Raw genomic sequence first — 12,705 nt, forward strand, 5'->3', positions numbered from 1 at the left:
TTTGCCTTTAACACTGATGATTTAAGCTCATGATGATAGTGGAGCAGCTACATGGAAACCCACTTCCAATGCTGTTTGCACCTGCATATGTTTTGAGGTTTTTAAATGCATTTAAAATGGCTTTTAAAATGCAGTAAAGTGGCTATGACTTATAGTTCTCTGATAAGGTAACCCTGAACCCGTTCCAGCATGGCAGAGAGGCCCTTGTGTGGTACTACTGAGGCACAGGAGAGGCAGGCCCATGCTCTGGCAGCGCCAAAACCCTGATGCTGTGTACTCTATAGACACGCCACCAATTCCTAGCTTCTAGCCACTGCCATCTTTCTCTAAATCATTTGCTAATAAAACCATGCTAGATGGAAAGTCCTAGGGCTGTGTCCTTTAATAATGAAATCAAAATAGTTTGAGGCTACAGAAAACACAGCTTGGTGCTATTTGGCATGTTAATTGCTTTTGTGTTTGCTTCATATTTTCCACTCTCTTTTGTTAACTCTGATCATCGTGTCAGGCTGGATGTTTACATAAGGGGAGTGAGCGATGGAGGGCCCTTCTCCCAAACAGAATGCTGAGATTTAAATTATGCATCTGTCTTTCAAAAGTCATTCCTTCCAGCTACTGGGTTCACCACAAACTCCTCATTTTGTTTTTAAAGAAAATAAAGGCGACTCTGGCAGGGTGCCCGACCCTGGGCGGATGCGGACACAGAGCTCTTCCTGGCCAGAGGCCTGGGCCTGGCAAGGAGGGATGGGCAACACTGCTGTCACTGCAGGAGAGGAGGAGGAGGAGGAGGAGGAGGAGGAGGAGGAGGAGGAGGAGGAGGAGGAGGAGGAGGAGGAGGAGGAGGAGGCAGAACTCACCACGGGCAAAGGAAGCAGCCAAAACATTTTGAGAGTGCTGAGGGTGTTTCAATGAGAACACAAGAAGAGCCTAGAACTGGATCAGGCCAATGGCCCATCTTGACTGGCATCCTGTTCTCACAGTGGCCAACCAGATGTCTGTGGGGAAACCTGCAAGCAGGATTTGAGCACAGTAACACTCTCCCTTCCTGTGTTGCTCAAGCACACACATTTTTACTGCCCTGTTGTGAGATTGGGGGTGGGGAGTGGGAGCATCCACAGGCTTTCATCATGGTTCAGTTTGAGCCTGGGCACAGCCGGGCTCTCATGTGCTGGACTACCACACTGCTCCCTAGGTGGGGCTGCCTTTGAAGAATGTTCAGAAGCTGCAGCTGGCACAGAACAAAAAGAAAAAAAGGTTAGCCGTGTTGGTCCAGACAAAAAAAAACTCAGATCTATATTAGGACTACACCTGGTTTCAAGTTCCCCAGAGCTCTTCATTAGGCTGGATGCTAAAGAAAGCAAATTCTTTTGTTACCATCAGCTAAGATGTTCTCCGCCACTTGCTTTGTTTACTATCTGGCCTGATGTTGAGCTCTGAGCAATTCAAAAGATTGACTACTCTTTCTGTGATGTTTTGGTTGGCCTAATAACGTGAGTGGTTGTTTTTTTAATGTCTGATGCAAAATGGAGCTCTATGCTGACAGGCGCTTGCTACTCAGAGTATGTGACTCCTTTGTCATCTAAATTGGCTCTCGGTATGGTTCCAAGCCCACTCTAACAGCTGGCTGTCACTTTTAAAGTCCTATACCTGGTACCCTACAGATGTTCCAGGCAGCATCCATCAGCCCCAACCAGCACAACTGTAGAATGCTGAGGCTGATGGGAGTTGTAGTCCAAAATACCTTGAGGGCACCAGGCTGGGGGAGGCTGCCCCGTCTAGATTGATTTCAGGGTATCTAAAGGACCACCTGCTCCTCCCCAATGATGGCCCACCTCTTAAGATCCCAGGGTGGCTTTGCTCTGTGCCCCATCATTGTCTGCAGTGCAACTGGGGAATGCAGGGTGGGGAGCAGACAGGCACTGATTTCTCAGTGGAAACTCTCAACAGCTCTATTTAAGTGTGCTTTTAATACCATCTGATATTTGTGCCCCACTTTATCTCCAAGGGTAGCACCCTTTTTTTGTCCTCACAACAGCCCTGCGAGGGGCCTGGCCCAAAAGCAGGGCTTCCTGGCTAAGAGTAGATTTGGGCTAAAAGCTTCTCCTCAACAGCTCCAGCTCCTGTACAAGTATTAATTTTGAAAGCTTATTGTATTTCAGTTCATATATAGGTTTGAGAAGTGCAAATCAGGTAGTTTCTCATTAAAACGCAAACAAAACTCCATCCCTTCCAGCACCTTTTCCATTTCTGCAGATAATTCCAGTATATTCATTTTCTACATCTTCCAGCATGCCCCATGAAAAAATCTCTGCAGGTCTGCACACAGGGCGTCTTTTACACGCCTGCCATTTTCAAGTTATTTTTAGCTTCAGCTGTGTGTGTGTGTGTGTGTGTGTGTGTGTGTGTGTGTGTGTGTGAGTGTCATTTTATTCTATAAATTACACCTCCACTGTAATTATACTAGTCCCTGCTGCCTCAGAGTGGTCCATGTGCCTTTTTCGGACACTAAATTAAAAGGAAATTCTGGCACACCGAACCACATAAAGAATCTGAAGTCTTAAAATATATTTGAATGAGATGCAGAAAGAACTCTATCTATCAGAATCCATGCCAAAAAAATAAGCCGAACGTAAAACTGTGTCTGGAAGGGAGAGTGTGGAAAACTTCAGCCCCCAGCCTTATATAATTTGCTTACACATTTCTCTCTCTCTCTCCCCCTGCGACTTAACAGATACTTTGAGGTGCATACACAAAGGTGTACCTGGCCCCCCATGATGAGCTGCCCATCTTCCCAAGAGCAGACGTAGAAAAGAAGAGGCTTCTTGACCTGAACTTCTCTTGCTGTAAAGGGCCTTTCTAGCTTTCCAATATTCAGGGTCAACCCTACCATAAGGCAGAATGAGGCAGTCGCCTCAGGCGACAGATGCTGAAGTGTGGAAAGTGGATGGGCTTGCTCTGCGCCTCCTCAGTTGAAGACGGTGGAGGATGTGGAGCCCACACCACTATCCCCGGGGTTAAGGATCCCATTGCCAGTGGTGGCAGCCAGGTGGGGAGGCACCATCTTGCCCCTTGCCCACAAACAGCAAAATGCCTTTGGCCAGTGGCCCTAGGGATATTCATGACACAGGTTAAGCAAGTTTTCTATCATTCCATAGTTCAGTTTATTTCCTGCATGGTTTCTTCTCTGCCAGACATCCATAGGAGTGCTGGGACTCCCCCAGCACTAGACCACTGAATACCATTCCTTTGGCTTCCAACCTCTTACCACACATTTCCCACATGCCTTCCAGCTCACCCTTATTAATCTAAACAAACAAAAAAACAAGCATCAAAAATTCCATACGTGGTACAGGAAAAAACCCAGACAGCTGAATGCGCCTCCTTAGCTCAGGGAATGCCAATGTGGTGCCCTTCAGATGTTCTTGGCAACCCAGCTTCCCTCATCCCGGACCACTGGCCAAGCTGGCCAGGGCTGATGGGTGTTGAGAGTCCAACAAGGTCTGGAGGACACCACGGTGACTGCCCCTGTCTTCCCATCTTCCCTTGTTCCTCATGCTGGTCTCCAGAAATTTAAAAATCTTCTTGGCTTCCTTCGAGGTCTGGACCCCAAGGAATCTAGGAGCTGCCAGTATTGGCATTTGGAGAAAAAAAAAGCTTCCTGTGTGCCATTATGTGGAGAATATGGGCATAGTTTTCTCTTTTGTGGGTAGGGAGAATCTTTTCCCACTTAATCAGTGCAACTATAATCCTCTGCTATCTGCACTGAGGTTTGTTCTGCTGCCTTATGTGCAAAAACAAGAGGCCAGACCAAATCCAGCTGAAGCACAGCTGAAGACCACCAGCCAACAATTACACTGTCTCCGAGAGGCAACCACGTTGCCTGCCAGCTTGCCAAACGCCCACTATGCTCTCCCAGGAGACCCTGCAGCTGCCTCCCTTGCTAAAGCGGGTATGGGAGAAGCCACCCTAGCCAGCCTCAGGCTTTGCAAGAACCAGGAGCAGAAACAGCACCTGCTGCAGGCATTCGGGCCTGGCTTCCCACCCCAACTGGCATCTGCCTGCCTGGGAGCCTCTGAGGTGGAGCCCTCTTAACTTTAAAGGACGAGGCAGCAGGTGGGTTGAATTCAAAAGCTGCACTAGTTTGTTCTGAGCTGTGCACCGTTTATTTCAAATATGGTCTGTAACCACTCCTTGCCATTGCAACAGTTAGAAAATAAGGGGGGGAGTAGCCTGCCACAAGGGAGTGGCTGGTGCCTCAGAAGTGGCCTGGGCATAACTGTCAAGTCTTCCCTTTTCTCGCAAGGAAGCCTATTCAGTATAAGGAAAATTCCCTTTAAAAAAGGGAGAACTTGACAGCTATGGACCTGCGTCCTCTGGATCTCTGAGGCGGCCTGTCTCCAGGTAGGGCTGGGGAAACCTCATTCCTGAAACCCGTGAGAGTCACTGCCAGACAGTGCAGAGAATACTGTGCTCAATGGACCATTCGTCTGATTCAGTCTAAGGCAACTTCCTGTATTCCTACAAGAAGGATGTGGAGGGTGGGGCCGAGGCAGTTTTAGGATAGCACAACTGACTGGTTTGGTCACACTGGGTGCCAATGGCGCCCCAACAAGATGTAGAATGAAGCATGAGCCCCCCCCTCGAATTTTAGCATTGCACAGGGTGCAGCTGAAATTTGAGAGCCCAAAGACTTCCACTGGTGAGAGGAAGCTGTAGAGTAGCTTGGCAGGACTTTGGACCCTGCAAGGAGGAAGGGTTCAGCCAATGGTACAAATAGGTGAACTTGGACTTACTGGCTTTAACCGACCCTGCAGATACGCATGCATGTTACTTCAGTTGAAAATCACACTGTACACACCCACCCACACACACACACACACACACACACACACACACACACCACAGAACAATTGCTTCTACCTTCCTGGTACATCAAAGCAAAAAGAAAAACAACAAGAAAAATTCACCGACCCCAATTTTTTTAAAAAAGAGGAAAAACTCTTGAGCATGTGCAGATTTGCATTGTAAAGTCATTTAAATCATAGCACCACAATGACTAGAGGAACAAAGTAGAGCTTGCTTCAAAAAAGTAGAGTGGCCTGGTGCTAAAGACATTTACTTGGGAAAAAGCATCATTTTGTTGTAGGAAAGGATAGTGTATTTTAAAGAACAAAAAACAAACCACCCCAAAGAAACCCAAGCACCTATAACTGTGTACATGCCTATCTGCCCACATTCATTCATTTTAGAGCAGCACCTGTCCAGGAATGCCCAAACTAGCCCAGGTGCTGATGCCAGGACTGCATGCCACTGCTCCTTTGCTGTACTGCTCTCTGGGAAACAGATATATTTTGGATATTATATTTCTTCGTATAAGACTACTTTTTAACCCAGGAAAATCTTCTTGAAAGTCGGGGGTCATCTTATACGCCGGGTCGTATTTCTTATACGGCAAGTATATCCCAAACTCTATATTTTAACTGGAAAAGTTGGGGGCAGTCTTATACGCCCAGTCGTCTTATACACCGGAATATAACTATATGCCGTAATATAGAACATTAACAGGGCTTTTTCCGAGCAAGAACTTACTGGAACTCAGTTCAGGCACCTCTCAGGTGGGCACCATTGCTTTATAAGAGAACAAGAGAGGCGTTCATGGTGAGTTTCGGCACCTCTTTTTCTAGAGAAAGAGCACTAAACATTGATATCCATTTAGATAGATTGATATTAAATTCCTGGAAGTTGGGGAAGTAGCCACAGTTTTTAGGCAGTCTCACTGGCCTTTTAAGAGTCTGTTGCTGTTTTCAAATTACAACTGTGCTGTACTATGGAGGCAACAGCACTGCTTTGACAGAAGGAAGATTATTGGCAGCTGCAGCCCCACCCACAATAGCAGCAGCAGCAACCGCTGATTATCCAATTGCAAAATTCAGCCACGAGGAAGGAGATGCAAACTCCCACTCTTTTCCGGATGGAGGGGGTGCTTGTGCAGGTGAAATTGCCACGATTGTGCCCAAAGACTTTATGGGCAAGACTGCCAAGAGTCCAGGTAAGGCCCATGCAGCAGGCCCAGCTTCATCATTCCTAGGACATAAGCAAGCCATTAAACTGGGTGGCTCCCCTAAGCTTTCTGCGTTGCCCAAAAATAGTCGCCATGGACAGCGATCGACTCCCAGAAGACAACCTCAGTTTCCTCTTGGCATTTGGTCCAAAGCTCTTGCGGTTGAGGCAGGGAGCGCGATGCAGCTGCCCTTTCCGCTGGAAATCAGGACGGCTAGCGAGAATCCTAAATTTAAAACGTCCTCAGAATTTCTCTGGTGCAAGAGGCCTCCCATATGTTTCCTTGTTGGGAGGCTACCAAAGATGAACTCGCCCTGCACTGAACAGGCGTGGACAGGCTGGCATCTTTTATTTGAACCATACATAAAAGGCAGTATGAAAGATAGAGAAATTCATTAGAACGGGTAATGTCTGATGTTGGCGTATCCCCCCCCCCCGTTGAATCTGCTAAACAAAAAAAGCTGAGCCTATTTAAGTGGTGTTGTGTAACAATGGAAATTAGGTGTAGTATAGAATTATTAACATTTTTGTTTTGAAACGCCGTCAGCACCACAAGATATACAATGCCTTTCACCAAACAAAGAAAGCGCAAGTTTCGTGTCTATGAAAGAACTCCAAAATATATATCTGTGTCTTTCTCCTTCCTTCTTCAATCCTTTCTCCATTGCCCCTTCCCTTACAAGAATTCTGGAATGTTTAAAAACCAGGAACAAATTATGCAAAACAAAATGAAGCTGAAGTTGGTTCTACTTCCTAGTTACTTAAGTTTATGCCAACACATTTTGCTAGTCCGTGATCAGAATTTGCTCTCCCTCCCTGCAAAATTCAATGGTGAGCATAGCTGGTTTGTAAGCCATGAAGAGATAAAGCCCACTAATTATGGCTATCAATAAAATTAACCCACGTTTCCAGAGCACGTAGAGTGTGAAATTGCCATGAAATTGTGGTGTGTTAAAGCCTTTGGGCAGGAGCCTGTTGGGAAGCAACTAACTTGTTCCCGAAGCACTCCAAACCCTAAAAACCAGCAAGTGATATATGAGCAGGGAACCAATCTCATTAATGGTCTCAGGTAAGAGGGTGGTTTTATTCCCTTCCCAAGCACGGGAAGCTGCCTTATACAAAGTCAGGCATATTGCCTACACTGACTGGCAGCAGCTCTCAAGAAAGGGGACATTCCCAACCCTACCTGGATGCCATTGGGGATTGAACCTGGGACCTTTTGCACAATGAAAGTGCAATGCTGCTGGTATTCCTGGAGTGAGCTACACCTCTCTGTGCACTCTGCCCAGATGAAGAAGCCACTGTGTTAATAGCCAAAGGAACACCAGTTGGTGGGAAGACTTGAACCTGTGTTGTCTCAGAAGCTGCTATCAACCTGCATCACCTCACAAACTTGGCAAAAGGATAGAAGTGGCTTCCTTTTTGCTAAATGGTGAATAGTAGAGTTTGAGGGGTTTGGATTGGTTTTTTTTAAATGCAATTCATCTTACACGACAAATTCCAGTCATACAGGGTCTCCAAAAGGTACTTTTCACAGGAAGCTGTGGAGATCTTGAAGTGGTGGGCTAACAAAGTGAGACTTAATCTGGGGAAGACAGAGGTGACAAACTGGAGATTGGAATCCGTACAACCTGTTCTGGATGGGGTTGTGCTCCTTTTGAAGAATGAACTTCACAGCTAGACTGGGGTCTGCACCTGGATATATCCAGGCAGTGGCTGAGGCTCTGAATGTTCCAGGTGCACCAGTGGACTATAGACTATATAAAGTGGATTGTATAAAGGCAGGTAGGCACAAAGCTGCCCTGCTTTCCATGGGGAAATGCACAGCAAGCTTCCAAGTCAGGGGTTGGCAACACGGTCATCCTCGCTAGCAGTAGCAGCTGGTGCACACTGCGACTGGTAAAGTGGAAGACAGGGGAGGTCAACAGTAGGTGGTGCCATAGCCAACAGCAGGCAGAACCAACTGACTCTACTTTTGTCCCCTTCTTTCTCCCTCCCTTAGTTGTGCAAGAGCAGGCACCCCCAAACTTTGGACCTCCAGATGTTTTGGACTACAATCCCCATCATCCCTGACCACTGGTCCTGTTAGCTAGGGATCATGGGAGTTGTAGGCCAAAACATCTGGAGGGCTGCAGTTTGGGGGAGCCTGTGCAAGAGCAACACTGAGACAAAGGAGGAAGCTGGCAGGCAGAGCCACAAACCTGGAGAGGTTGCAAGTGTGAAGGTAGGCAGGTGGAGGCTGGCAGAGGAAAAACTGAGCTTGGTGGGGCTGATGGGAGCGGGACTCCTCTTCTAAGACATTTATGCAGATTTCCCTCTGGAGGCCTAAGCTGGTGCCTCTTGTGCATGCTGTGCACAAAGCAAGCTCCTTTGTGCATTCTCCTCCATACAATAGTCTTTATGAGAGCAAGACCCCCTCCAAAATAGACCTCTCACTTCTGGGAGCTTGCACCACTTCCCTCCCATTAAAACAGGTGTAGGCAACTTGGTGCCCTCCATCTTGCTGGACTACAACTCCCATCAGCTCTAGGCAGCTTGGCAACTGGCCAGAAATGATGCGAGTTGTAGTCCAAAAACATTTAGAAGGGCACATTGGCTTCCTTCCCTTCCTTTTTTGCCAGAACCCACAGAAAGGCACATCAATGTTTCCCCATCAATCTTTCCCACAGTTACAAATGTTACCTGCCTCTTATCTGGATTCTTCCCACACACTTCAAAGCTAATTAGGATATGTGCTTTAATTAGCTTCCTAGTATTGCTTGGGGGATTTGGCACCAGCTACAGGGCGGGATTCCCGCTGTGGGGTGTAGGGAGAAGGAAGAGAAGTACCCCCCACTTCCCGTATCTGGAATGCTAATATGTACCCCCCACTTCCCGTATCTGAAATGCTAATATGTACCCCCACACACACACTTCCCGTATTTGGAATGCTAATATGTGCAAATGTAAGACCAGAGCTGGATCAGAGCCTGTGTTCTGCCACCCAAGGCGGGCCTTTTAATCATTACCCTATTTTTCTCACTGCTTGGCAAGAGCCAGGGCAGAATAGGCAAAGCTAGGCCAGGATTGTGCCACTTTAAGCAATACTACGGGCATCAATCACATGTAGTGCTGAGTGGTTTAAATAGGGCGGTAATGCAAGCTGGCATTTTCATAACAACCACCTCGTGTGGATGCTGCAAAAAGCTTTCATGAGCAGGGATCCCCCCTCCCAGAATAAAGGCCCATCTGGAAGCACCCAAAGATCTGCCCCAGGATTGACTGTGCTGCATGGACAATGAATGTGGGGAGGATTGTGTCTCACATGAATTAATGGAACAGGGTTGGGAGGGAAAGAAGCCATTCAAGGCTGCTTCCTTCAGGCCAACTTAGACATTTCTATCTGATTGCATCTATTTCATACCGGTTCTTGAATTGTTACCTAGCGCGTACCCTCAGGAGAGGGCCAGCTCGAAATTGAAGAAGTATCACATGAGGGATGCAGGTTAAGGAACAGCCGCTTCATATAGTGCTCACACAACCAAGTTTCAGTAAGTCAGCAGTTCAGAGGCACAAGAACTGGCTTAACAGGATTCCAGTGGCTCTTTGCTTGCCACCTGGAATGGGACTCCTTGGAATCTTTGCTCCAAGTGTCACAAGGCTGCGAGCCTGGTCCATTCAGAGGGGAAGCCCCACCTTGGCTCTCAATGCTTGATCCACCCCCCTTTCCTCCCTCTTGCCCTCCAGTGCTGATGGAGCAATGACCCCCATCAAGAGGGAAGCTTGGCAGTAGGTGGCAAAAAAGCCCTCAAGTCCCCTGCTCTCCATCCAACACATTCTGGCCTGGCCACATTGCTCTTCCTAGTTGTGATAAAAGGCAGTTGTGCTACATTTCACCATGAGAACACCCCACCCAGGCTCCACCAGTCACACACTGCTAAAAACCACCACCTGCAAGTTACAGAGGGGCAACATGTGCATGAGGTCAGGTCAGGGGGCAATCAGCACAGTTAAGTCATCAAGCTTATCAGGATGCAGGTCCTGGAATGGCTGCATGCTTCAACATCCCCATAAAAAACAGAATGCAAAAAACAACAGCAAAAAGCATCAGGCTAGTCTATACAGAGGGAGTTTCCTCTCTTTTCCTGGCGTGGAGGGAGAGAATCATTTGAATGTACTGTACTAAGATGTAGCACAGGCCACAGGACCCCTTTGGCTCCTGAATGACAATGGATTGCACAGCGGTCCTTCTAGGACCTTCTGTCCCCCGTCTCCCCACCCCACCCCCGGCAAACAGCCAAATAACATTATACCCTGAGATGGATTGTGAATATGGACTAGTCCTATAATCCTCAAAGTACAGACAGGTTGGAATTCTGCTACCCAGAGTGATATGCCTCCCCAAAATAAAGCCAAAACAATGAAATGCCATGAAGTCGTGGGGAAGTTCCTGAAGACTTCAACTTGCATAAAAATGCATGCAGTCTCTCTGTCTCTGCCCCCCCCCCAACTCTGATGCTCATAGGAGCCAACTCCCAGGGGCTATGGGGTCTCCACCCCCCCATAAAATATTTGAGGGGGCAGGGCAACCCCCCAAAGTTGATGGGTATTGCCATTCAAAGGGTGTGAATCATGTGTCTCCCCCAATATTTTGTTCAAGTTGGCACCCCTGCTGATGCCCAAGTGTGCCTATGGGGGGTTTCTTTCATTTATTATTCCAACTTGGGACAGCAAGGGTTAATAATAATAATAATAATAGTTATTATTATTGATCACATTTCTGCCCTGCTCTTCTTGCCAATGGAGCGCGATGGGTGCGTTTTCCCCCTCCCCCAAATTTTTCTGCAAGATTTCCTGGAAGTACCGGTAAGTGTCTCCTGCTGACCCCATATTTGGAAGGTGGGACCTGAATCATGTGAAGGGGGGAAGTTTGCTTCCTTCCTTTGGTGCTTTCCCTCACCCCAGTGCTCAGTCAGTGGCTTAAGTTTCCCCTAGGACCCCCTCAAAACACCTCGCTGCCTTGTTTGCTTGCTCTTCTCAGGGTGAGATTTGCTGCCACTGTCAGTCGCCCCCCCCCCAGGTCCTGTGGAGAGACTGCTGGGTGGACTGCCTTGCCTTGCTTGGGTGAAGGGTTTTCCCACCCCATGGATCCATCCCTTTCAACAGATGGCTTCCTCCCCAAAATTGGTCTGGGAATGAAGTATCGGAGCACACATGACATTTTGTGGGACTCCGCAGTGTCACCAAGATTGCAATCCTATGCACATCCCCAAAAGGTGCAAATTTACTTCTCAGTTCAGCAGACCGCTTGCACAGCCTAGGATTTGCAGACCTTGAATTCCACCTAGCACACCCTGGAGGAGGGCCAAGGATGAGCAGACTTCTGTCTTCTAGGATCTACTTGCTTTTTTGACTAGAACCCGAAGGTAACTCAGCTGGATCCAGGAGCAAAATAGTAGTTCAGCTTCATACCTCCACCTCCACCTTGTGATTCAGAAAATGGGCTACCTCTGCCCAGGAATTCAGAAGAAGCACACAATAAGAGCCCGTCATCCTGACACATACAAAACCTTATTTCTGTATGCCAGTAGCCGAATTCAGGAGTTTTGTAATTATTACTGGTCCGCGCGGTGGTCCCCGGCTGCAGACCACCCTCTACCCACCCCGTCCTCGCCCACCGCTCGGTTCTCAGCTGCTGGCGTCGGAGGTGTGGCCGCTCTCCCATGCCGGGTTCCTCGAGAGCAGCGCTGCGCCGGATCGCAGTGCGGTCGGAGCCGCGCACGCAGGGCCTCCCCGCTCGCTTGCTCACTCACCCAGGTTGACGAAGCTCATGACGGTATCGGCGCCGTCGGCGGCCCGACTCCGCGGGGGACTCCTCGCCCAGCTCGGCGTCCAGGGGCTGCCCTCGTCGTCCCCGTCGTCGTCGTCCTGGCTTGCCATCGCGCGATACAGATCGAGCATGAAGAGCGGCGCGGCCGAGGGCGGCTGCCGTTGTTGCTGCCGGGCGGCGGCTTTGGTGCCCGTCGGGGCGGGTCGCGTCCGGGGCCGGGGTCTGCCCGGCAGGCCCAACAGGGCCAGGATCTCGCGCTGCATCTCGCGCCGCTCTCGCCCGCTGAGGCGTCGCTGCTGGGGCGGCTGCTGCTGCTGCGGGCAGGAGGCGGCGGCGCGGCTCGACGCCCGGCGTGCCCAGGGCTCTCCCGCCAGCAGCAGCAACAGCAGCATGGGGAAGAGCAAGGGGATCGGGGCCGGCGGGAGCCGCATCCTGGCGCCCAGCTCGGCGGTGGCAGCAGCAGCCCGGCCAGGGCGCAGGCTGATCGGGCGCGCTGCGGCCGTCGGGGCGGCTCTTTAAGCGGCTTGAGGCGGGAAGCACGTGCTGCTGCTCGTCGGACGGGCTGGGCGGCCGCTCGCTTGCTCCAGCCCTGCCCTCCACCGAGCGACGGTGAGGGGCCCTGAGCGCGTGCAGAGTGCCTCCCACACCGCCAGGAGCGAAGCTCCCTTGGATCGGTTCCCAGGGAAGGGAGGCTCCCGAGCCGCCGCCGCGCCTCTCGAGCCCCCGGGAGGAGGCCGCGCGGCTGCGAAGGCCACCTCCCCGCCTTCTTTCACACAGACCCGCCTGAGCTGCTACCGCCCGTCTCCTCAGCAGTAGCTGCTGCTCCGCTGCTGGGA

The 12,705-nt window shown here is 49.7% G+C and overlaps 1 protein-coding gene across 1 annotated transcript in view; it reads right to left on the reverse strand.

Annotated features, from left to right (window-relative positions):
- The window catches only part of LOC118086764 (bone morphogenetic protein 8B), a 26,027-nt gene extending 13,727 nt beyond the window's left edge, over nucleotides 1-12,300 (reverse strand). Inside the window, exon 1 of the mRNA XM_035118756.2 lies at nucleotides 11,853-12,300. Within this exon, the coding sequence (XP_034974647.2) occupies nucleotides 11,853-12,300 (448 nt within the window). The remainder of the gene's footprint in view (nucleotides 1-11,852) is intronic.
- Nucleotides 12,301-12,705: the final 405 nt, after the last annotated feature.

The sequence above is a fragment of the Zootoca vivipara genome, chromosome 6, assembly GCF_963506605.1.
Source record: "Zootoca vivipara chromosome 6, rZooViv1.1, whole genome shotgun sequence".
Lineage (NCBI taxonomy): Eukaryota > Metazoa > Chordata > Lepidosauria > Squamata > Lacertidae > Zootoca > Zootoca vivipara.